Source organism: Marmota monax, unplaced genomic scaffold (genome assembly GCF_021218885.2).
Source record: "Marmota monax isolate L192 unplaced genomic scaffold, Marmota_monax_Labrador192_F-V1.1 WCK01_AAM20220418_F8-fsc00018, whole genome shotgun sequence".
Taxonomy (NCBI): domain Eukaryota; kingdom Metazoa; phylum Chordata; class Mammalia; order Rodentia; family Sciuridae; genus Marmota; species Marmota monax.
This window is the reverse complement of record NW_026692201.1, coordinates 17,791,342-17,818,265: the sequence shown is the minus strand read 5'-3', so window position 1 is coordinate 17,818,265 and position 26,924 is coordinate 17,791,342. Positions and strand designations below refer to the sequence as shown.

Genomic DNA, 26,924 nt, shown 5'->3' with positions numbered 1-26,924 from the left:
CCCTTTCATTCTCAACTAACTCTGATACACTACACTGCAGAAGTTCTTGGAGTTTTAACAAGCAACAGTGGTTTGATGTGTGATCTCTCACAGAGAAACTTGAGGAGTTTGTTTTGGGTCTTAATTCTGAATGTTTTCATTTGTGTTCAAAGACTTGTCATTCATTTCCTTCTAACTGAAGAAGAAGTCATATCTGGATTTCCAGGAGGGAAATGTTTACTGTGACATTTGAGTCATTGGCCTGAGGTAAAACTGGAAGCTAAGGCATTGGGGATGATGGGGAATCAGGCTAGTAGCTCTGGGAGAAGCTGTGTGTGAAGAGAGGCGTTTCTATGCCAAATATGCTCCAAACTTGACATTTTCTAGGATCTTGTCAGCTTTTGGATCTACATGAAAGTGTCAGTACTCAAGACAATTCTTGTTAGGAATGTAAATACAGTACATTCCCTTCCACTCTACCCTCACCCTCAGTGTAGACTGAGTCTCTCTTCTATTTAGCCTGATGCTTTTTCTTCCCTAAAATGAAGGCTGAATGCTGAGAGCCACGGCCGAGTCTGTATGGCCCCTGGCATTTTGCCAACAGTATTGATTGACAGGCGAGGCATTACTATCCGCCTCTGCCGCAACTTTTGAGTTCTCGCACTATTTTGGAGTTCTCGTGGGGATTTCCGGGGATTCCCTGAGAGTTCCCATTGGTTGGGGAAGTGCAGGAGGAGGGATTTCCGGGAGAGATATTTCCGGCTGGGGGTTCCTGGACAAGCCTCGTGGCGTTAGGGAGGATTCCCCGGGAGCTGTGTGAAGTGTTTTCCTGCAGTTTAAAAATAAAGATTGTTCCTGCTTCAGTGGCTCGTGATTTGTGCCCAGCCAGACTGCGGCATTTGGCGGCCCGTGCGGGGAACGTCTGAAGCTTCAGGGTAAGTGAAATTGCTTGCCCCTAAGGGAAGGCGAGAGAATGGGTGACCATTTTAAAAAACAATGTGTTCTTGTTTTGATTTGTTTTGTGTTTGTTTCAAGCTGCCTATCCCTAGAATTTTCTCAGGCAGATTGGGAAAAATGGTTGGCTCAAGGTTTGAAGTTGTTCGCCCCTGAGGAAGAGATAGAAATAGACCACAAATGCACATGTCAAGAAAATAGGAAAATTGATACAACGATTTTTTGTTCCGTTTTTGTTTCATTCTGTTTCGGTTTTGTTTTGTGTTATCTTATTGGGTTGCGTTATCTTTATAACAGATTAGAAATTAGTAAAAAACAAACTGAAAGAGTGTTAAGTAAATTGTTAGAGGTTCAGACCATGGAGAAAGACATTTTAGATCAAGCAAAAGAGAAGGTCTCTCAAGCTAGTCAGACAGAGGAAGAAAATTTAAAGGAAGAAAGCTTAGAGGAGAAACAGCTATTAGGGAAAAAGCCACAACAGGAGGCTGCTACTAACACCGTTCTATCACCAGAGGGCATAATTCAACCAACAGCACCCCCTATGGAGATAGCTGAGTGGCCCTCAAACCCCGTAGTTGATAGATGGGATCCTGAGACAGGACCTCAAAGATTAGCATGCCCTGTACTTGAGCAGGCAGGAGGGCAGCGAATTCACCGTGCTTTAGATTTCAAAACAGTGAAGCAGTTAAAGGAGGCTGTAACAACCTATGGTCCTCAAGCACTGTTCACTGTAAGCATGGTCGAATCCATTACCAACTTGGACATGACGCCAGCAGATTGGGCTAGTATGTGTAAATCTGTGCTAAATGGAGGACAATATTTGTTATGGAAGGTTGCCAATGAGGAATTTTGCAGGGAGACAGCTAGACGAAATGCAGCAGCCGGTTACCCTCAAAGAAATCTAGATATGTTGTTAGGAAAAGGACCTTATGAGGGTCAACGGCAACAAATTGAATATGATCCTGGTGTATACGCACAAATTGCTGTAGATGCGGTTAGGGCATGGAAAACTTTACAGGGGCATGGAGGTTTACAAGGTCAATTATCTAAGGTAATACAAGGAAGTAATGAACCTTACACTGAATTTGTAGATAGGCTTATTCAAGCAGCTTCCAGAATTTTTGGGGATACAGAACAGGCAATGCCATTTATAAAACAACTGGCTTATGACCAAGCAAATCGTTGTTGCAGAGAGGTCATTAGACCATGGAGACATGAAGATTTAAACACATATATTAAATTATGTAGAGACATTAATGAACAAGGGCAAGTCTTAGCAGCAGTACAACAGGCTTTAGATGCCAGGCCAAAAACATGCTATAATTGTGATCAAACAGGACATTTTAAAAGGAGTTGCCCCATAGGAGGAGGGTTTAACAAAGCTAGATATCAAACGAATAGAATACCGGGTATTTGCCCACGATGCCGTAGAGGGAAACATTGGGCTAATGAATGCCGTTCTCAAACCACCATAGAGGGTATTCCGTTATCAAAAAACAGACAAGGACCAAGTGTTTACCCACGATATCGTGGAGAAAGGCATCGAGCTCCATTGCCAAAAAACGGACGGGGGGCCCAATGCTCCGGGGCCCACGACCACAAATGTACGGGGCACTGGAGGAACCCAGAAACACCATGGAGGAACCCAGCAACACCATCAGGGTAGTGCCCAGGACACATTATCCATCAGATCTCTCATCAGACGAACCAGAGGGAGCGAAGGGTTGGACATCTGCACCTCCGCCAGAGCAGTACTAACTCCAGAGATGGGAGTTCAAATCATTCCCACAGGAGTAAAAGGACCTCTTCCCCAAGGAACAGTAGGCTTATTGTTAGGACGCAGTTCTTCTACGCTAAAAGGACTTATGATAAGTCCCGGGGTAATTGATCCCGATTATGAAGGTGAAATAAAAATTATAGCCAGTTCTCCAAAGGGTATATCAGTAATTTCACCAGGAGATAGAATAGCACAGTTATTAATAATACCCAGCCTACATGATAAATTTTCCAGTAGTAGTATAGAAAGAGGTTCCAGGGGATTAGGCTCCACAGGTGTAGATTGGGCTATGCTGTCTTTAAATTTAGATTCTCGCCCCATGCTAAAACTAAATATTCAAGGACATGAATTTAATGGGCTACTGGATACAGGTGCAGACCTTAGCATTATATCTCATCAAGAATGGCCAAAACATTGGCCGTTACAACAAGCCACTCAAACGCTTCGAGGCCTAGGAGTGGCGACTAATCCCCATAGAAGTGCAATGGTATTAGATTGGAAGGATCCTGAAGGATGTGAAGGAACTATACAGCCATATGTATTGGATCATCTTCCTATAAATTTATGGGGACGAGATGTCCTAGATCAATTAGGTTTGACATTAACAAATAACATCAATCCAAATGCACCCACTATTAGGGCTAGACAAGGTTTCAGGAAAGAAAAAGGATTAGGAGAACAAGGCATAGCAGCACCAATTCAAATAGATCAGGGAATAAATAGACATGGACTGGGTTTTCAGAAGGGGTCACTGAGGCAATAAAAATTACTTGGAAATCAGATAGACCAGTATGGGTTCCTCAGTGGCCCCTGACTAAAGAAAAGATACAAGCAGCCCATGACCTGGTCAAACAACAATTAGCGGAGGGACATATACAACCTTCCGTATCTCCTTACAATACTCCCATTTTTGTCATTAAAAAGAAGTCTGGTAAATGGAGATTATTGCAAGATTTAAGAGCCATTAATAATGAGATGGTTATTATGGGACCTGCTCAATTGGGGATTCCTCAATTGTCTGCTTTGCCAAAAACCTGGTACGTTTTAGCTATAGATATTAAAGATTGTTTTTTTTTCAATTCCAATTCATCCTGAGGATAGTCCACATTTTGCATTTACCATCCCTGCACTGAATCATGAAGGTCCTGATCAGAGATATGAATGGAAAGTACTCCCTCAAGGGATGGCTAACAGCCCAACTATGTGTCAAATTTATGTTAACAAAGCAATCCAGCCACTTAGAAATCAAAATCCTAAACTACAAATATTTCACTATATGGATGATGTATTGTTAGCACACAAAGATAAAAACACATTGCTAGAATGTTATGCCACACTTACAAATTTATTAAAAAATTATAATCTAGAGATAGCAATAGATAAAGTACAATTAAATTTTCCAGTTAATTATTTAGGAGTTCTATTATCCTCAACCATGGTCCGTCCACCAAAAATTCAAATACGGGTAGATCAACTCAAATCACTTAACGACTTTCAAAAGTTATTAGGAGACATAAATTGGATAAGGCCTTATCTAGGCATACCAACAGGAGAGTTGGGACCTTTATTTGATATCCTAAAAGGTCCATCAGATCCAAATTCACCCCGCATGTTAACGCCTGAAGCAAGAAAGGCATTAAAAATTATTGAAACATATATGGAAAATATGCATTTGGATAGAATTGATATAACTTTGCCTTTATTATTTATTGTACTACCAACAAAAAATATTCCTACAGGAGTATTTTGGCAAGAAGGTCCATTATTGTGGATACATTTATCTTATTCTCCTAACACTATTCTTACTAGGTATCCTGAGGCTGTAGGACAATTAATACTCAAAGGAATAAAAGCAGCAAAGGGAGTGTTTGGAATTTCTCCCAATAAAATTATTACTCCATATACTATGGATCAAATTGATGAGTTAGCTAATGAGTTAAATACTTGGGCAATAATCATGTGTAAATCTAATGTTTCATTTGATAATCACTTACCATCTAATCCTTTGTTGTCTTTTTGGTCTTCGCATCCTGTAGTTTTTCCAAAAATGACAAGAAAAACCCCTATCATGAATGCTCCAAATGTATTCACTGATGGGTCAAATAATGGTACAGCAGCAGTAGTTACCCCTGATCAAACTTTTACATTTTTAGTACCCAAACAATCAGCTCAAAAGGTAGAGCTTAATGCAGTTTTACAAGCTTTTGTGATGTTTAAAGATTCTGTATTTAATTTATTCTCTGATAGTCAGTATGTAGTTAATGCTATAGTATCCCTTGAAGATGCTGGCAGGATTTCCCCTTCCTCTACTGTTTTCTCTTTGTTTTCTGCTATACAAAGTCTAATCTGGGACAGAAAAGATCCATTCTTTATAGGACATATCAGAGCACATACAGGATTGCCTGGAGCCCTTAGTTTGGGCAACGATTTAGCAGATAAAACTACACATGACATACATATTTTCTCTACACTAGAAGAAGCTACACATTTTCATAAAAGGTTCCATGTCAATGCTAATACTTTACAAAAGCGTTTTAAAATAACTAAGGAACAAGCTAGACAAATAATAAAACAATGTCAAAATTGTGTGACCTTTTTACCACAAGTTAATCTTGGAGTCAATCCTAGAGGACTGATACCTAACCATATTTGGCAGATGGACGTCACACACTTGCCACAATTTGGAAAATTAAAATATTTGCATGTTACAGTTGATACTTCTTCCGGATTTTTGATGGGCTCCCTTCATTCCGGAGAAAAAACTAAAGATGTTATAGCTCATTGCTTACAAAATTTTGCCACTGTGGGCGTTCCAAAACAGTTAAAAACAGATAATGGTCCTGGTTATACTTCTACCTCTTTTAAACAATTTTGCTCATCATTTGGCATTACTCATATAACGGGAATTCCATACAATCCACAGGGACAAGGCATAGTTGAAAGAGCTCATCAAACTATTAAAATGTACTTACTAAAGCAAAAAGAGGGAATTGGAAAGGGGTATATGTCACCCAAAGATAAACTTAAAATAACCCTTTTTACTCTAAACTTTTAAAATTTGGATTCCTCAGGGCTTAGTGCTGCGGAAAGGCATATGTGTCCAAAAAATGTACATAAGCCTAAGGTACTTTGGAAGGATATTCTAACAGGACAATGGAAAGGTCCTGACCCAGTGATTGTCTGGAGTCGGGGTTCTGTTTGTGTTTTTCCACAGGGAGAACAGCAGCCGATTTGGATTCCAGAGAGATTAACTAAAACAATTTCTACAGGCCAAAAGGAAGATGATTTGACTCAAACCCATAACAGCTGATATCCAGAACTCCAGTTTGGCTATTCTTACATCTATGACAGTGATTAACCAGGATGCTTTTTTCAATATTTATTTTATTATTTGCCTTTTCCCACATCATAAAGTTCTATTTTATTTTTGAGCTCATACAGACCTAGGTTAATGTTTTTCTGATCAGTTTTATTTTTTGACTGTGGAGTTTTTAAGCATTGCAATGGAGATTTCACCTAGGTAAAGCTACAAGGCCTTTACTATTGTCTTAAGTGTTGTATGTTATGTGTGCACACTTCTGTTTTGTGTTGTATGTCTGTATGTGCGTATGTCCATATATCATATATGAGGAGCGCTCATGAATAAATGGATCCGAATTTTTTTTATTCACGTGATTTTAATGGTTTAATTTAGATTGGGTAAACAGCTGTTGAAAATTGTTTTAATATGTGAACAAATAAGGAGGTTAACAGATCTGTTTGTTTACTTTCACCTTTCCTTCTCATTATATTTAATAATTCTGTTCAGGATAATGTAAATTGTTCAAAAAATTGTTTTCTTAGTGCCTGTTGGAATGTTACATAATTTTTTTCTTAGCATCATTGCCAGAATTCCTATCTTCATCCCAGTGCTGGTGAAGACAAAGATAAAACCAAACTACAGCTTCTTCGATAGTTATCACAACAAACTGTAAAAACTTATGCATCAATGAATAATAACTCCACAAGTAATGCTCAATTAAGGAGTCGATTTACTTTGGGAGGAAATGGACATATTGACAGATTCCTCTGCTTTGAATTGCTTGCAGACCTTGCCTGGACTATGTATCACTTGTATGCATTGTGAACTATCTGTTGGTACAGCGAATTGTGGTAGTGCTGGAGTATTTTTGCTGATGGTGTCACCGGTGGTACAATTTTTCAAAGGAGCCCTCAATTGGCTTATTGTCATGGCATTTTGCATCCTCCTCCCTTCTACTAGTGATGGTCTAAAATTTGGGGGCCAACAGAGGTGAGGCAAAGAACCTCACCCCCCACTGGTGCAAAGGCCTATCCACAAGTATGGCTGTATGCTGGACCGGTAGTCAGTGACGGGTATGATCCAATTGCAGTGGTACCAACCTAAGACAGGAGGCTGACGCCTAGAGGTCAGTTCATCCGATGACGGGTAAGGACCATATGTTGAATTGGACTGCCTAACAGGCACGGTCCCTAAGCCACATTGCTTGTTGTTTAATTAAACAAAAAGGGGGAGATGCTGAGAGCCATGGCCGAGTCTGTATGGCCCCTGGCATTTTGCCAACAGTATTGATTGACAGGCGAGGCATTACTATCCGCCTCTGCCGCAACTTTTGAGTTCTCGCACTATTTTGGAGTTCTCGTGGGGATTTCCGGGGATTCCCCGAGAGTTCCCATTGGTTGGGGAAGTGCAGGAGGAGGGATTTCTGGGAGAGATATTTCCGGCTGGGGGTTCCTGGACAAGCCTCGTGGCGTTAGGGAGGATTCCCCGGGAGCTGTGTGAAGTGTTTTCCTGCAGTTTAAAAATAAAGTTTGTTCCTGCTTCAGTGGCTCGTGATTTTGCCCAGCCAGACTGCTGCAGCTGAACAAGGGTAACTGTTCCCATTCTCCTAAAGGCTTGGTTGGGGGCACTGATGATACATCAGATAGTTCTATTTAAAAACAAACAAACAATAATATCCAAGACACCACTATTTTAGAACTGATGGTCTCACTTGCCTATGGAAAGGCTGGTGCTCTTCAAGACCAACTAATGGAAGTATGTATTCTTTTTAGAGTAAAATGTGGATTTCTCATAGAAAAACACTTTATGAACTAGAAAATGGCAATAGTGGTTTTCTGGTTTTAAGCAAAATTCAGTATGGTTAAAATTCAGATGGGGAGGCTGGGGTTGTGGCTCAGCAGTAAAGCGCTTGCCTCACATGTGCGACACCTCGGGTTCAATCCTCAGCACCACATAAAAATAAATAAGTGAAATAAAGGTATTGTGTCCAACGACAACTAAAAAATAAGTATTAAAAAATTCAGATGGAAAACAGTTCATGACTGGCTTTGGAGTCAGGACTTCCTAGTTTAAACTAATATACTTGTTTTACTGTTACTTTGAAATTTGCAACAAAAACTGTACACCAACATGGTGGTCTCAAAAATATTGTCTTTTTCATTTTTGAATTTGGTTGTAGCTGTTAGAGGTGAAGATAAAGGCACATTTCTAAGTGCTTAAAAAGAAGTGATAGTGTTTTCCTGTTTGGAAACGGATTATCTGAGCTTTCTTTCCCTCTTAGAGGTCTAATCTTTCTCAGTTTAATGTAATTAGAAAGAGAATGTCTTAGCTAAAGAGACATTAAATTCTCTCTACTATACCCAGTAAAGGCATTCTAACCACTGAATTTATATTTTATTTATTTATTTGTACAGGAGATTAAATCCATGGTGCTTAACAACTGAGCCACACCCCCAGTCCTTTTTATTTTTTAATTTGAGATAGGGTCTTGGTAAGTTGCTTAGGGCCTCACTAAGTTGCTGAGGCTGGCTTTGAACTCTTTTTTTTTTAGAGAAAGAGGGAGAGAGAGAGAATTTTAATATTTATTTTTTAGTATTTGGCGGACACAACAACTTTGTTTGTATGTGGTGTTGAGGATGGAACCCGGGATGCACACATGCCAGGCGAGCGCGCTACCACTTGAGCCACATCCCCAGCCCTGGCTTTGAACTCTTGATCCTCCTGCCTCAGCTTCCTGAGTTGCTGGGATTACAGGTGTGTGCCACTACACCTGGCTCATTTAAGTCTTTTAATATGTGCTCAAATATCTCAACATTATTCTTTATTGAAAAAATAAAAAATAAGTTCTTAGAGTAATTGAAAGGGCATAGGAAATGTTATCAAAACTTGACTACTGAAAGACCTATTTGGTCCTCTTTCCAGGAAGTCATCCATCCATCCAAATGTAAAAGAAAAGCCTGTTCATACATTCAAGAAATAAAAAACATTAGGTATCAAATTTCTAAGACACTAAGATGCCTTTAGATCAGTTAAAAAGAATAATGTAAATTTTTATTTTTAAACACCATAATTTACAATTCAGTAAATTTTATATTTTTGATACTCAAATACATATGAGAGACAAGATCAACCAGAAACTGTGGATGCTAGACAATTTGCATTTATGTTCAAAAGGGCAGCCATTGCTCAGCTCCAATGGAGCAGTGTAATCTAGATTTCAGGTATTCTGTTGCTAAATTTTTTCTAGAAATTCTGGGTTTTTATGGGCTGTCTCTAAACTTTTATATTGGGTCAAAAATATTAGAATGACATGGATCAAACAAAACACCATGTTTGGCTGAATCTGGCCTATAGGTCAATTGTAAATTCAGCTGTAGATGGAATGGCATGTGAATTGCTCCTTTATTTGACCTTATTCTGTGATGGAGAATGTCTGGGCGGAGTGCTTGGTTATTATAGTACCTTTTCTAAAAATACAAGGAACCAATGTTAGAGATTGTTATTTTTATCTTTTAAAGTATTTATTTCCTAATGAGCCTAGGGAACTCTGAGGAATGCTAAACTAAATCTATAAGTAAGCAAGTCATTCCATACATTCCTGAATCAAATGCATTTAGTACTTGTTATATGTATATATATATAAAACATGCAGATCTAATTGAATTATGCTCCAGGAATTCGTTTTATGTTTCCAGCGTCAGACCATCAACAACTGACAACACTGTATGTAGAACTGGGGACATAATTTGCCCTGAGCATGATTTTTAATCTGAAAGCTCCTTTTCATTTCTAACTCCAATGGCTGTTTTATATAGCTGATCATTCTCTCTTTCCTAAAACTCTCTTCCCTCTTTTGTTTTTGTTCTGACTATGCCAGAGTTTCTCTGTGGGACCCTTGTCTATTTACTCTTCAGTGTAGTTATTATATAGGACTTTGTTCCTGTTTTTCTTCCCTTTCCTTCTCTCCCCTCCGTTCCTCATCTCTTTCCCCTTCTCCTTCCACTCTCCCAGATCTTACCTTGTTTGTCCATAGCTATAGGTATAAGCTATATATAATCTCTGTGTGGATCACTTTCAAATATTAACTTCCATTCTGGACACTCACCTAAGATCCCAACCTGAATACTCAGGAGCCACTAGGCCTAACATCTAAGTCTTAACTCCTCAGCTTCCCCCTGCTGACAAAACATAAATACAAATAAACAAATGTCTGATTACTGTTCCTTAGTCACCCAGGGCAGCAGCAGGAGCTTTGCAACTGTCCCCTGGGTTCCTCCTCAGCGTTCTTCCTGTGTTATTCTTATTTGTTTTCACTCCTAACATTTGAGGCTTTGACCTCATTTCCTTGGACCACAATAATAAACTCCCAGTCTTTCTGATATTGCTTCTAAATTTACTCTTAGTACTTTCATAAAAGTTATTCAGCCTCAAAAACCGATGGGAACATGTTAGGCCTCTCCTCAAAAACCTTCATGGCTATGTTCTACAAAAATCTCACTCCTTACCTTGATGACTGAACAGTAATTTAATATCATGCAAAATATCAACAAGTGTTCTGCTTCCCCAAATGAATCTACCAATAAATGTGCTTCAGAAATACCAGGTTGAGGGGCTAAAGTTGTGGCTCAGTGTCAGAGTGCTTGCCTAGCACATGTGAGGCACTGGGTTTAAACCTCAGCATCACATAAAAATGAAATGAAGAAATTGTGTCCACCTACAACTAAAAACTAAATATTTGAAAAAAAAAAAAGATCAGGTTGAACTAAATAAAGTGGGCTTCTTTAGGAGTTTTAGAGCTACTAAAACAATAATATGTAGTAAGAATCTTTGCCATTTCTCAAATACACTTGATCAAGGGATCCTCCTATGGAGAAATGACTGTGAAGAGCTTCTTGCCAAACAGGCTCCACCCTGTCAAGCTTTTGGGCTTTGACTAATTCTATTTCCTCAGTTTGTAAGGCCCTTCCTCCATTATATACGTGTTTAAAAAGTACAGGTTCTTCAAAAATCAAAACAATATATCTCATAGCCAATCAAATTGTAACATAATCAAATGTACTTTTGAATAAATATTTCAGCAAGTTCACCTAAGCATGGACATATCTTTCTTATTTGGATATCTAGAAATTAAAAGTCCATATATATTTTAATAATAGTGACAGTTCAACATTTTTTTCTGAGGAAAAAAATGTTTTAAAACTACCCATCAGGGGCTGGAGTTGTAGCTCAGTGGTAGAGAACTTGCCTAGCATGTGTGAGGCACTGGGTTCAATTTTTCAGCATCACATATAAATGAATAACGATAAAGGCCCATCAACAACTAAAAAAATTTTTTTAAACAACTTTAAAAAAATTACCAGTAAGGTTTGAGAAACCTAAAATTATGTCACAATTATCTTTTAAGAATAGAATTTTGACAAATGAATTATCTACTATATCTATACTATAAATGTAAACATGTAGACACTAGAAGAATACACATTAACTAGTTTCCTGAAGAGCACATGACCTTTAATCATGTTTACAGGGTCCTTCATGTGACTTAGCATATTTTTAGCATCACACACTGCTAAACTGTGGTGATTAGGACTGCATTTCTGTCCTCTGTAAGAGTTCCTCGTTGGGGTCACAGGTTGAGTGGGATTGACTATACAGCGTTTCATTGTCACTTTATATAAACATAAAGGGCAATGAAACTCTGTGTGTGTTTGTGTGTATGTATGTGTGTGTGTGTGTGTGTGTGCATGTGTATATAAAGGAGCAATGAAATAACATACATATATATGTATATATAAAGGAACAATGAAATAAAGGGTCAATGAAATGCTGTATGTGATGGCACTTTGAAAACTATAGAACTATACAACACTGCTTGAAGATTCTGCTTGAAAAATACTCCACAAGAAGATATTTTTGGCAGGTCAGAGGCAAAATTCCCTCAGTGAAATCTCTACTAGCTATCTTACACAGAACTTGACTCAATAGTGTCTTGGTGTTTTAGCAAGATTCTAGGACAGAGAAATTTACATTTAGTTGGAGTATGCCTCATTCTTTCTTAAAAGTAAATTATATATTATTTTTAGGTTGTGCTATATTTGGTGCCAAGAACAAAATATTCTGGAGTTTAACTGGGATTAGGAAAGGGTCATGAGAATCAGGATGTGCGAAGGGTACTGATGGTACTGTTGCCACTTCGTGAGAAGATAAAAATTGTATCGTATAAGAGTTCCTACTTCTAATGTAATTTGTGGGTTCATACATACCAGTTTTTAATGCAAATATCAAGTCATCAAACTCCTGTGACTCTTCATCCGCTATCAACGACCCCTGGCCATATCCTGCAGTAGGGAATGTAGCTCCATTTTGTGGACTTGTCTTCAAATCAGGGCTGGCCTGACTGGCTTGTTGGAAGGACGCTCTCTCCCAGTCAGGTGGCACCTTTTGAATTGGGATAAAGGGAAAAGGAAACCATAATGTGAATGCATTCACCTTCATTTTGAAATTCGTATTAACAATTTATTTCCACATCTCATTATAAAGACCTAGTGAAGTAGCTATTGAATTGTTTTTTAAGACCTTTAGTTTTATCTTAATTCTTTAGGAAATTATGTCTTTCCTTGTATCAATCTAATCTGGTGATTTAAATAATTTCTGTATTAGAATTACATGTAGATTTCTGTCCTGTAATGTGTACAGAAATAAAACTAATTTTAATCTAATAAGTATTCTTTATTATTTTTTTAAGATGTGCAGAAGGAAATTCTGTTATGTATATATACATACATATTAGAGACTACTCCTAATGTTTAATCTAAAATACATTTTAAATATAGTGGTTATCTATAAGAACACACTAAATTGAAAAAGAAAGGTTTTTTAAACCCCTCCTTGTTTTCATTTAAATGATTAAGAAAATAAGTTCTATCATTAAATGTTTAAATGTACTCATGTTCCTCTATGTTACTGGTAAACAATTCCTTAATCCTTCCTTTCCTTTCCAAGGCTTTCCTTCTGTGAAAGTCTTTTTATAATGCCTCCGACAGTCCCTCCTAGACAGCTGGATCAAGGCCAGTTCCAAGTCTCTGAGGAATGCAGAGCACACATTGAGCTATGTGGCTATGCAACATCCCAATGAACACTTTAGCAGTGGCTCTAGCCCAGGAATTGGACCATCACAGCTGCTGCTTACTAGGATAAGACTTTTTTTTTAAAATTTTTTATTTGTTTTTTTTCAGTTATACATAAAAGTAGAATATATTTTGACATACATACACAGAGTATAACTTCCCATTTTTGTGGGTGTACATGATGTGGAGTTCCACTGGTAGTGTATTCATATATGAACATAGAAAAGTTATGTCTAATTCATTCTACTGTCTTTCCTATTCCCATCCCTATCCCTTAACTTCATTCCCCTTTGTCTAATCCAGTGAACTTCCTCTCCCTGTTTATTGTGAGTTAGCATATCAGAGAGAACATTCAGCCTTTGGTTTTTTGGGGATTGGTTTATTTCATTTAGCATGATAATCTCCAGTTCCATCCATTTACCAGCAAATGCCATAATTTTCTTCTTCTTTATGGCTGAGAAATATTCCAGTGTGTATGTGTGTGTGTGTGTGTGTGTGTGTGTGTATACTTTAGTTGGAGTATGCCTCATTCTTTCTTATCATTTATATATGATAATGTGATATATATATATATATATATATATATATATATATAAATGTGATATATATATCACATTTTCTTTATCCAAATATCTGTGGAAGGGCACCTAGGTTGGAATCCATAGTTTACTATTGTGAGTTGAGCTGCTATAAACATTGATTTGGCTGCCTTACTATGGTATGCTGATTTTAAGCCCTTTGGGTATATGCAGAAGAGTGGAATAACTAGGTCAAATGGTGGTCCCATTCCAAGTTTTCTAAGGAATCTCCATACTGCTTTCCAGAGTGGTTATAGCAATTGGCAGTCCCACCAGCAATGTATGAGTGTACCTTTCCCCCCACATCCTTGCCAAGATTTATTGTTACTTGTATTCTTGATAATTGCCATTCTGACTGGGGTGAGATGAAATCTCAGAGTAGTTTTAATTTTCATTTCTTTAATTACTAGAGGTATTGAACATTTTCTCATATACTGGATGACTGATTTCATTTCTTCTTCTATGAAGTGTCTGTTCAGTTCTTTTAGCATAAGGTTTTCTGAGAGACTGTAGAGGTACTTTATACTGAGAAAAATGACCAGAGGACTTTAGAAATTACACTGAAAGAAGCCGGGTTTGGTGGCGTATGCCTGCAATCCCAGCAGCTTGGGAGACTGAGATAGGATTGCAAATTCAAGGCCAGCCTCAGCAATTTAGTGAGGCCTCAACTTAGTGAGGCCCTCAGCAATGTGGTGAGATACTTCCTCAAAATAAAAAAAAAGGGGATATGGCTCAGCTCAGTAGTAAAATGCACCTGAGTTAATCCCCAGTAAAAAAAAAAAAAGTACACTAAAAGGAGATGATTCCTTAAAATTTTTAATGTGAAGTTGATCATCTTGATGAGCACTGTCCAAAAGAACTTTCTGCCATGATACAAATAATTTATGTCTATGTTCTCGAATACCTAAAGCTACCAGACACATGGTTGTTAGCACTTAAAATGTGGACAGGGTGAAAGATAAATCGAATCTTTAGTGTTTTAAAATTTTAGTTTAAATTTAAATAGCCACATGCAGAGATAATGGCTATTTTATATGAGAGTTCATATCTAGACAAACGTTAGATTAGCTAATCATTCACAAAGACAAAAAAAAAATTTTTTTGAAGATTCATTTCTGAACTTTTCATTATAAAAATATCTGTGTTTTTTTGGTGTCAATTTTGATGAAATAATTCTATTTTTAAGAACTTTTGGGTAACATAAATGGTACTAGATTTCCAAATATTTAGAGGTTCTATAACCTTATCTCAAATTTTAAATATTATACTTGAACTTACTCATCTTATAGCTAAAATGTGCATCCTTTGATCAAAATATCTCTCTATTTTTCCCACCCACAGTCCCTGGCACACACCTTTTTACTGTTTCCCTATTATCAGTTAATAATTCTTTACATGAAATTTCCTTTGTTTCAAATATGTGTATATATACATATATATGTATCTAAACAATATACATATATATAATGTGTGTGTTATAGCATTTATATACAAATACAATTTGACTTGTGATCATTTACCTTAATTTTAATCTGACAGGAATAAAATTACTTTCTATATTGCCATGGAGGACAAAAAAAAGTCTCTGGGCAGGTAGATCACCTATCTATTTCCCTCTCTCCCTCCTTCTTTCCTATTGCTTGATCAATAAGCTGTTTTCCTTTCAGACAAATGTATTTTGGATTCCTGTTATTTTGCAGGACACAAAGACAAATGCCATTTCCCTTGGCTACTTAATACAGAGAGGGCAATATGTGCTGCATGAGGAATGATAGCCAAGAACATATCAGGCCCCACAGAGATTGTCATGGATGTGCATTACCATCTCTTCCTGGCTAGATGTATCCAGGTTTGCCTTAAAATCTGAGCAGTGGTCTCATGCTATGGGTTGCATGAAAGGTTAGTGGCAATGTGATTCAGACACAGGAAATCAAACTGATGTGGATAGAATGCAGAGAGCTGCAGGAGGTAGATTTTACAGATGAAATCCTGGCTGGATTTTTCAGTAGTGCCACAGAAGCACTGGTTCTGAACCTTCTTCGTTCTAAAATATTTTCTAGTCTTTAAGGTGAAAGAAGTTTCAGCTTATTTTCTTTTCACTGAGTGTTTGGATGAAGGAGGAAAACTGTGGAAACATTTTTAGGAGAAATACTATTTTATAAATTACTTCTTAGGAGGACTCACTGTCATATCAAATTAAAAAAGATCTTGTTAAATTTTGCTGTCTTTGACTTCCCATTACAAATTACTAGTCAGTATAGATCACAGTGTAAGGAAGAGGAATAATTACGTAACAAGTATGTTACTACTACCCTGAGGAAAGAAAGGTCCAGAAAGCAGAGGATGTCAACAGGTAAAGAATATAAAAGCTGTCAAGCATCGTTTATCGTATAATTTTTTTTGACATGAGGAGACTATCAAGGGGGGTGGGGATAAGCACACCTCTTCCATAGCACTGATAAGATTCTGGGTGGACTTGCTGATTTCACCCCCAGCAGGAGGCATTCCACTCCCTGGGGTGAAGAAGGCTGTGCTGGGTCCTGGGTGGCCATTCATTTCCACGGTATAGCTGGCCTTCATAGGGCAACACATTTGGTTGTGTAGAATGAAATAGACCACAAAAACATAAAGTCCCTGCAAAAGAAAAAAAAACATTAATATGTCAAAGGAAGTTCTGCCATTACACTGGAGAATAAACACATTTGCATGCAGAATTGATTTTCTACAAATGTTCTTCAAATTCTATCAAAAGCCAAGAATTCTAGAACGTGTTAGCAGTATAGCAAGAAGCCACTGTAAATCCAAATGTCACAAAACGTTCATCAATGTCCTTTAGGAGAACTCACTTTTCACTGATAAAATAGCTTTCTATCTTGGTTAAAATATAAGCCCTACAAATACATGAAAGTAGATAGAATGGTAGAGGTATTTCTGATTAGCTGTGTACATTTTGCTTTAGAAAACAAACCTCTTGGCATGGTTAGGACTCGCCTCCGCAAGACAGTGGTTGGTTTCCAGGAACTCAAGATGGGAGCATTTCCAAAATGTGAAGCTATTCCACTGTGGGTGAAAGTTCTGGAAGACCTGAGAGATCCAGAGATGTTCCAGGTCCAAATGCAACTGCTGGAAGCCCTGCTCGGCTGGCCGGCATGGATCTTGAATCCCTTACAGTAAGCAAGTGAGGAAGGCCATGCTCCAGCAGAAGGCTCTGGAATCTTCAGATCCCCTAAGGTAGTGGTTTATGGCTCCCACTTGTTGAGCCCCAGACCAAGTGGATGCTTCAGTCCCTGGCTGAGTGGCAGCACCAGTGGCAGAAGCCAGGAATGCTCAAACTTGGGGAAGCCATGAATACCCTTCCAACTAGGCCCTTGGATGAAGTGAAGCCAGTTTCCAGCCAATGTGATTGGAACCCATATGTAGAAATTAGGTTGTGGCAAGAGCTGGAGTGGGGCTGGCTTGTTTTAAACTCTGCTATAACCTCTACAAAGGAGGTAGGGGAAAACCAAGTATTTTGGAGTCTCTGCCTTGCTCTGAGTTTTAATGTGTATTTCTCTTTCCAAGGTAACTAATGAAAGAACAAAGTTTTAAATAAGGGAGGAAAAAAAAAAAGAAAGCAAATCTTTGCCTTTCTCACTTTCTCTATCTATCTCACTTTCTCTCACCCTCTCTCTTAGTAAAATGGTTGAAGTGGGAGTACCAAATGCTCCACTCACATTGTAAATATCTGGAAGGGCAGTATTAACTGAGCCTCCTAATTTCCTTTGTGTGTCTCACCTACTTATCGCATTTGGAAGTACAATCACTGGGTAGGGACTCCAAGGAATTCATTGGATTGCTTAATATTTAGCATGCCTTGCTTCTCAGTACATGTTATGTAAGAATAATAAAGCTATCTTATGCATTCTTCGAGAGCTGCCGGCCCTTTAAATTCTTTTGCAATCTGATCAAACTCTTGACAATGTCTATGCTGACGTCACAGATAGCAATTCACATTCTGCATTTGTGTTCTAGACATTCCACACTGGCTCTCCTTCATGATTTCTACAAGGGGTCCACTGTATACTTGTAATGGTGCTTCTATAAAGCTTGGTAATTTTGACCTTTACAATCAGCCAATAAATGTGTTAAATCGTGCCTTTTGTATCTGTTCATCCTAGTGTTTTAAGTTTTGGATGCAGAATTCTTAAATCAATACACAAAGATATACTCAAGACATGCCGCTAATTAAAGACCAAAGACTTAACCTCATGATTTTTTGGAAAACATGAATAAGTGTCTTCATTTTGTGAAATTTGTACTTTCCTATGGTTGCTAATATTTCTAAGAGTGTAGAAGCAACAATACACTTGTGAGCCTGAATCCCCAACACCCTTGTTTTGGGAACTAAACCCAAGGACTTGCATATGCTAAGCATGTGTTCTACCACTGAGTTACATCCCCAGTACCATGAACCTGAAACTTTTATCTATGGGTATAAATAGTAAAAAGTCTATTAGACTTAAGAATTGCAAATAATTTTTATGTAAAATGAAATTAGAGGACAGTACAAAAGGTACACATACCAGCATTTGATCTCTGCTGCCATTTCTGGAATACTGTGATAATATAAGCCCTTCTCCCCTTTCTATCAGAATGATGCCTTCTTGGGTTGTGGTATTATTAAATTAAAATCAATAGTGTAACTGCTAAAAATATTTTTGAAAGCAATTTCTCTAAACCATATAAACATTTATATTCATTTTTATTTACCATTTATTTATTAGGGTTCTTTGTTCTTTTGGAAACAATATTCTAAGTTAGGTAAGTAAATTTGCTTCATGTCCAAATGATGTTGTGAGTAGTAGCAGAAGAAAAATCTTCCTAAAAATACTCATACACATCCAAATTTTTTCTTGTACGACTAACTTTTCACATGGCTATGACCTAACTGCATTGGCCACAGCAATAGACAAAACAGGAAAAAATTTAAACTGTCAGCCTTAAAAACTGTGCAAACGTTACTGATTTATTTCAGGATTTCTGTAAGTGCTGTGAAGTGATAGGGTAAAAGCTGGATCAGGAAACAAAACCCATGCTTTAAAACTCATCTCTAAGGACCCATTTGTTAAAACTGCACATTCTCTCTCTTGTTTGTTTTTCTATCTAGCCTTTTGTGCTTCAGGAAAGGAACTGCCTGCTGAAAATAACTTGCATGTGAAAACTGTATTTTTTTTTCTAAAAGCATAGAAATATACAGTAAATATTTTGAAACTTTTAGATGTGCCCCAGGAAACATAAACACTGTTAAAATGGAAAGGAAAGAATGTTTAAATGCAGATTGTATGACATGTGCCTGTGTCCAGACCAGGCTGGGCAAATATAGAAAAAGGACCTTCATTATCCAAAGTACTCAGCTGTGGAGGTTTCTGACCTCAGACTAAAAACAAGTTCCCATTCCAAATACTGTTGGATCTCAAGCTCTCATCTGTATGCTGATCTGGAAAGGAATTCTGAGAGAATCTGGAGTCTCACTTATTCGGTCCAATATTGCTGATTACCCATCAGGCACTGAGAAGCAAGGAAAAGACATTTGGCTCCTGCTCTCTAGCTGCTCACGAATACAACAATGTCTTACCAAGTAACAAGTTAACTGTTTCAGAAGCAGGACATATATAATCCATCTGTGCTTCCTATTCCTTACCACAAAGGCTTAAAAGGAAGAGAATTCTTTCTATGTACTATCTTTCACTTTGTTGGTCCTCCTATTACAATCATGAAAAATGTTTTCAAAAGTCTTTAGATTATATCTGGATTGATCCTCATCATGACCAATTCTGTATTTCTTTTCTTTTTATCTTTTTTTTTTCTTTCTTTCTGTACTAGAGATGGTACCCAGGGCCTTGCGCATGCTAGGCAAGTGCTCACCCACTGAGCTATATCCCCAGATATTTTACTTTTAAGACAGAGTCTCCACAAATAGCCAGGCTGGCTTTGAACTGAACTTTGGATCTTATGCCTAAGACTTACGAGTAGCTTAGATCACAGGTTTGTGCCACAACACCTGGCAATTCTGCATTTCTTTTGAGTGGAAATTAAAACTTATTATCCAACATTCAGTGAAACACAAATGATAGTCTAAATGATTATAAGTACTCTTCAAATCACTAAGGAGCAAAAAAAGCACAGGAGATTCTGGTTGCCATCTCAATAATTTCTATAATTACAATAGTACCATGGCACAAATTTAACATGAAGCGGTAGTAGGGGAGAAGTGGTTAAAACAGGAAGGTGATTCACCTGGGTTTTACATTTCTGAGATCATTTTACAAGTTCTCCAAGGCTTAACAGCTCCTAGCGAGGGATGCCTAGGTTTCAGATGAGCTTTCCTAATCAGTCACATCCTTCAGAAACAGTGCAGAATAAGACACTCAGAATAAATGGTATCTCCATTGGAACTGATCTTTCTACAGCTCAAAGATTACAAAATTGGGTTTCAAAGAGAGAGAAGAGCAAGGATGACTCCTATTAAACCGCAAACTTCCAAAAAGTAATTCACTGTATTGTATTTTTTAAACTTATAGTGTGATCTCCAGCATGTAGGTGGAGCTTAAGAAATATTTGTTAAATAAAAGACAATGGTTGTAAATTTTCATCAGTGAGAGAGAATAGAAGAGGTGAGGACAGACAGTCTGAGGCATGTGTTGGTTTTAGTCCTCTAATTCTTTTGAAACTATAGCCAGATGATTCAGGAGTTGTTCAATACAACTTCTGGTTCTGCTCAGTCTTTCTGTTTTACATGTCACTGTGCCAGGACTCTTCGTGGGAGAATGAAGTCTCATGGTCAGGTCTCTGTTCCTCTGGGTAGTGTCTGGCTGGAGGTGGGGCTGCTGTGTGCTAAACCCTCCCTCAGGTGACTGTCAGGCTCTTCTACTGGGGCTTCTATTGGCTATCTCTGGCTCTTCTACTGGGGCTGGGTTTGCAGACTTCAGCTACTCTTTCTTATGGTCTTGCCCTCCCCTTGGCAGATGCCCCTGGGCATTCTCCATGATCCCTTGCTTTTAGCTTCCACTTGCTCTTGGGCTGCTGACCTGCTGCTGTTGTGCACCACCAGTGCTTTAGCAGCAGACAATGAATTTCATCCCAACGGCAGACTTGAAAAGACAAATGCAGTGTCTTGGCATTTGTATTTCTTTTTAGGTGTGAGAGAAGTAGGAATTTCATCTTTAATTGATTCATCTTTTAAGTTGTGCTTAGGTTTAATATTTAAAGTTACTTTTGTTAATAGTCTTATTTATAAGAACCCATAATCCAACTGTGTATTAAATATACAGAGAAAGGAAACAAGTGGGTTTACCTTGGTATTTGTTGGTTAGTAAGCACAACTGGAACACTTAGGAATCTTGGGGAGCAGTTACTGCTCAAGAACTTTTAAAAATATTTGAATGGGATAAATAATTACCAAATATTCACCAAAAACTATGTCAAGTTCTTCTGTAATTCCTTACTAGGTTAAGGAAAAGATAATGTATCTGAATAGATAACTTATCTATTCAGAACTAGTAAAGTCAAAACAGAAGTCTGTGGCTTTAGTCATGTTCATGACTAAATATGTGGGAAGCTGCAGGTCTTCAGTTTTTAGGTTTAAATAGGTATCTATTTCTAAATTTTATATTTCCTAGGAATATTTCAATAGGTTTTATTTTTGTCATAAATACTCAGTGTACAGATAACATATTGTCCCTTTTATACAACCAAGTTTTGTATGTGTAATTTATGAATATATTTCTCTGTGTTGCTTGTGGGCACAAGAACTATTTGGTCAAAGTTCTCAGTGTGATAAATATCCACGATAATGATGAGCTCATGCCTCAGTAACCTCATGGCCAGATGACATAACCCTGTACTTCAGCCTTTTTTTTTGTTCCAGCCTTGGTTATAGCACTTCATCTCTGAGTATCTCCATGTTCTCCATGTTTCTGGGGATTTCAAAGTGTGGCGCTCCAGTCAGTCATGATGCCACTTATCAGGTGTCAGACTTCTCCATCTAGATAGAAGGCACTGGGCTGGGCCTGGGGCTCAGCGGTAGTGCATTTGCCTGGCAGGTATGAGGCACTGGGTTTGATTCTCAGCACCACATATAAATAAATGAAATAAAGGTCTATCAACAGATATATATACACACACACACACACACACACACATAAAGATAGAAGGTATTGTAAATCAAGTTTTTAAAAAAGTCACAGGAACAGAAACTTCTAATTCCAGAAACCCTGCTGCATTGAAAATTCCTAGATTAGAAAATTTTCTGAAGTACAAATCGAGTTGGATAGTAAGACTGAGGGGTAGAGGAGACTGGAGGTCTAAGAGTACTGAGATGGGACTAAAGAATGTAGAAGAGATTGGAAATCTGAGAATAATTTTTAAAAGTTTTAACAAAGAGGAGAAAATAACTGAGTTATGGTAAGCTTTGAATAAGAAGAATATTTTTATTTAAAATTATAAAACTACTAAATTTTACTGTGATTATTTAAATATTACAGGTACTTTAAAACATCATTTTTTAAAATCAGCATTCTTTAAATGGCCTTTTTGAAAACAAGGTTTTAGAAATTAGTGTTCAGGCCGGGCATAGTGGCACACACCCTTAATCCTAGTGACTCTAGGAGGCTGAGACAGGAGGATTACAAGTTTGAAGCCAGCCTCAGCAACTTAGTGAGACCCAAAATAAAAAATAAAAGAGGGGACGGAGATGTGGATCAGCGGTAAAGCACCCCTGGGTTCAATTCCCAGTACCAAAAGAAAAAAAAAATAGTGTTCAGACATCCCACTTAATCATTCTATGGAAAGTTGTTTGGATAGTGGTAAGGAATAGTGTCCCTGAGGATGATGATGAGAGGGGAAAACTGGATGACATTGTGCCAATAGAAATATGACATGACTTTATCATGGGAGCTAAAGTTCATACATGTTTGAAGAGAAAATATGGAAAATATTTTAAGTACCAGAGTGGAGGTGAGGAGAGAAGGAAGTGAGGAAAGTAGCTGTGTAATGGTGAAAGCAGAAGTCATATGTACCCGCGTGCACCCATGTGTTTGTGTGTGTGTGTGTGTGTGTGTGTGTGTGTGTGGTTTTGGAAGACACTCTATGGAGAAAAAGGCTGAGTGCTCAGGATTAAATACAGCTGGGGGATTCAAACAGGAATAATGACCAAAGAAGTAAACAAGGCAACTAACTTGTCTGGCAAGTCAGATTTAAAAAAAAAAAAAAGGACAGCCACAATTATATCAGGGCAGCCAAGAGAAGATGCTGTTCCAGGAGGATGAGGTGGCTTGTCAAGAACAGATATCAATGAGAAAGAAGAGTTTGTTCATTTCAGATGCAAGTGATGCATATGGAAGAAACACAATTACGACAGAGAAAGTGATGAGAATAAACCAAAATATGTAGTATGTGGCAGTGTCAAGGAAAAGGTCCTTTGAGATTAGGAGAGTAATCTGACTCAGGACACTAGAGCAGCCTGTTCAGTAACTGTTCACACTTGATAGGAAGGTTTTCTCCTCCTACCTCACCCACTTTGATCTTTAGTTTTCTTGTTTAGAGCAAAAGGCTGTGTAGCAAGAGTTCAATTCCTTTAAACTACAAACTGAATCAAATGCTCTATCTGAAGAGAAATACTGAGTCACACTGCATATCTCGTGTTCTCTGCAGTGCAAGACCAATGTGGGTGTGCCTTCCTGAAAATTTTAACATCACATCTGACACTATAGCATCCCTTCTGGAAATGCACAATTTTGATATTCCTGATTTCTTCCTGTCCACAAGGTGCTAAAGGCAGTCAGTCAGCTAAAGATGCATATATTGAAGTCCTAAAACTTGTATGTTGTTTTTAAAAGGAAAAAAGAAATTATTTAGCACACTTTCAAGAAAGCACTGATTTCATTATAATGCAAATTAAATATCAAAGATGATCTAAATGGCTTTGTTTTAGGAACATTTTCATATGAATCAATTCCAAATAATGATATACCATGCAGACACTTATAGAAATGTGGAACTCCACATTTGCTATACTAAAACCCTGTGTGTTTAACTTATGCTCTGGGAAAATAAGAAGTTTATCGATAGAACTAGCAAAATTGCAAATACTGGGATGTCTCACCAGTAGACGCTTCCCAGAATTTTGCCAGTTTGGACTTCAAAACATATTTTAATCAAGGAATTATCACAGCAGGGTGATCAGAAGATTGTATTCTTGCAACTTTAAGAAAACTTAATTTGCAATTCTTTCTAAGTATTTCTTGAGGTATCATAGTCTTTGGAATCTTTGCATTGATAGATTTCAGATAATAGAGTATCTAATCAGAAATAAATAATAATTCCAGATATTAAGAATTAGAATACATGTTGTGGAAAATATTATGTTACTGTTTTCATATACTCTCTTCTTATGATTCTTAGCTTGTTTTGTAGGGACAAGTCATTGAAGATCTTTTTGTTGCAATTTTCTTATTAAGAAACTAAGAACACTAGGATTTCTCTGTTGATGGTATGTCATAATCGATCTACTAGCAAAGCTCTAAAAATCTATGAATGTTTTGATTTAAAAAAATAAAAATTTAAGGCCAGGCACAGTGGTGCACTAAGTAGCTATAATCCCAGCTACTTAGGTGGCTGAAACAGGAAGATTGCAAATTTGAGGCCAGCTTCAGCAATTTAGCAAGGCCCTAAGCAACTTAGTGAGGTTCTGTCTCAAAATTAAAAATAAAAAGACCTGGGATGTGCTTCAGTGGCAAAATGTCCCTGGGTTTAATCCCTAGTATAAAAAAAACTAAAAGCAAACTAAGTTCATATTTATTGTGGAAGAGAGAAAAAATATATAGAGAAGCCAAAAAAAATTTTTTATATACCAAATATTAACACTCAGAAAGAACCACTCAATATTGGATGTAAACTTCCTTGAAACTACAATTTCTAGAGAAATTTTTCCTCCAACTCATTAATTATGTAAGGAAATGTTTTCATGTGTAAGCAGGGTTTTGGAATAAGAACTGAAGGTTGGATTTATAGGGTTGCAATTTATAGGGTTGCAATTGCTAGGGTACTTCAAGTTCTAGTTTGCCTGTGAACATTCTGGTTGGCTTGGGATTTGGGGTTTAGCCTCTTGAGTCAGCATTTTTATTAACATCACCTCCTTTCATGCTATTGGCAATGACAGTGTATTATATGGCAAGCTAGCAATTGCTCACTGAGGGCCCAACATTGTAAAAGCAGAGGTGCCAACTTCATTTTATAAAAATCAGGTTTCACCCAGCTCTCTTACATGAGGATGATGTGCAATTTAAATGCTTTCCTATCTTTGGTTCATTCAAATTCATGTGTAATAGCTGAGTGTTATTTAATCATGAATCAAATTCATGTGTAATAGCCTGGAGATGTACACTACAGGCTCCAGAGAGGCAGTGTCCTTCCTTCAGAGCATCGCATGCCCACTCATTGGTCTAAGGCGTGGAGGCTACCAGGAGCTCCTCCACTCCCCAGACTTCAGACTACTGCTTGTAGAGGAAATCAGTAAAGGAAGATGGGTCTAGGGAAGGCTTTATCTAAATTTAGTGATATCCTTCCAACTATTTTACCTTTCTTCAACAAAATAATGCTGCATATTATTCTTTAAAAGTTTGTGTTTACTGTGTGGTTCCTGTGATTGATAAAATGAAGTAAGAGATTCGGTATTGATTTCCAACAGCATACACTGGAATTCAAAAGGCGAGGCATGTGAATGAAGTCCTGAGCCCAGAATGCCTGCCAGGAGGTGGGTCTCACTCTCAAATTTCTTTCTCAGCAGAAACTTTAAACTTTATAAAGAGTGGATAAGTTTCACATGTGAGACTGTCTCACTGACTAAATATCTGGCTGTAGCCTCTTTTAATTACCATTACACCAAATCAATTATTTTCCCTTTTAAAAATAGATTTTAAATAGAGTATTTCTTTTCCTTATGCCAAAATAGAGGCAAAGTCAGAGAAATAGGCATTATATTGCTTTCTACTTGGAGTCTTAGGACCTTATTCATTAATGCTAATCTTTAAGAAAATGGAGTGATCAATTCTTGTAATTGATAATTTAACAAAAAATGTAAGGATTTTCGTTCATTTTCTTGATTGAAAACTGCCTATCTCTTGGAAAGAACAGGATTTAAAGTCAGTTATCTTGGAAATGAAACTCAGTTCTGCTGCTTGCTAAACATTATTAAATTGAGCAATACTTTCTACGAATCTCAGGTTTTTTTCATTAGGAAAATGGGGATATAAATACCAATTCCTTCAGTGGATTTTTATGAGGCTCAAATAAAATAAAGGTAAGGTACATATTTGCAGACTATAAACCTGCTTTGTAAAGTTAAGGTGATATTGTTTTTTACTGTTGAAAGAATTTGCACAAAGTTAACCTCATTCTTTATAGGACTGATTTATTTCCTTGTACTTCATCACATTCCTGCCAGTCAAGGGGGACTGTTGCTTCTGAGAAACATGGAAGTATCAGAAGGCCAAGCGGATCTTGATACTTAAATGCATTACACAGCTAAGAAGCACCTCTTTCCCAGAACTGGAGGAGAAAGCAATGCAAGGCGCTGGGCTGCCTTAGTGTGATTCTAAATACAATTCTTGACCATCTTCCTTAAGGCATTGGCAGTTCTTTTCCTTCACATAGGGTCATTTTGCAAGATGTCAGCGTGTGGAGAGGGAGCTGTTAATGCTTCAGTGGTTCCCCAACACTTTCAGAGTAGAGAACAGTCTGTAACCCACTAATAAGCCTTCTGCGGTATGTTTCCTGTTTGTCACCACCACTCCTGCATCAGACTTGACACTTGGGGTGTACTGAACTACCCGTCACATGCAGCTCCTCCAAACGTGCCATGTTCTTTCTTGGGTTTGCCCTGTAGACTTGCTGTTCCCTCTGCTCATCTTCCTCCCCCAATCCAACTGGTCCTACTTTAACTGGTTTTGTCTCAGCTTCCTCTAAGATGTAGGGATGCTTCTCTGGCCACCCCACCACCCTGTACTGGTTAGAAAACCTGATTCAAGAGTCCTAGCCTTTTACAGTACTTATTTTATTATTATCTTTTCCAGCACTGAAGATTGAACCCAGGGCTTCATGCATGCTAGGCAAGCACTCTACCACTGAGCTACATACATGCTCAGCCCCTTTCACAGCACTTGTTATGCTGC

The 26,924-nt window shown here is 37.7% G+C and overlaps 1 protein-coding gene and 1 pseudogene across 2 annotated transcripts in view; one reads left to right on the top strand and one right to left on the bottom strand.

Moving 5' to 3' along the window:
* Adgrv1 (adhesion G protein-coupled receptor V1) overlaps nucleotides 1–26,924 on the bottom strand; it is a 569,696-nt gene that overhangs the window by 3,446 nt on the left and 539,326 nt on the right. For both annotated transcript variants that reach the window (XM_058574584.1, XM_046428479.2), the window contains 2 exons: nucleotides 16,159–16,350; nucleotides 12,275–12,449 (listed from right to left, as the gene is read on the bottom strand). In XM_058574584.1, the coding sequence (XP_058430567.1) occupies nucleotides 12,275–12,449; nucleotides 16,159–16,350 (367 nt within the window). The remainder of the gene's footprint in view (nucleotides 1–12,274; nucleotides 12,450–16,158; nucleotides 16,351–26,924) is intronic.
* On the top strand, nucleotides 16,693–17,097 carry LOC124080546 (developmental pluripotency-associated 5 protein-like; annotated as a pseudogene).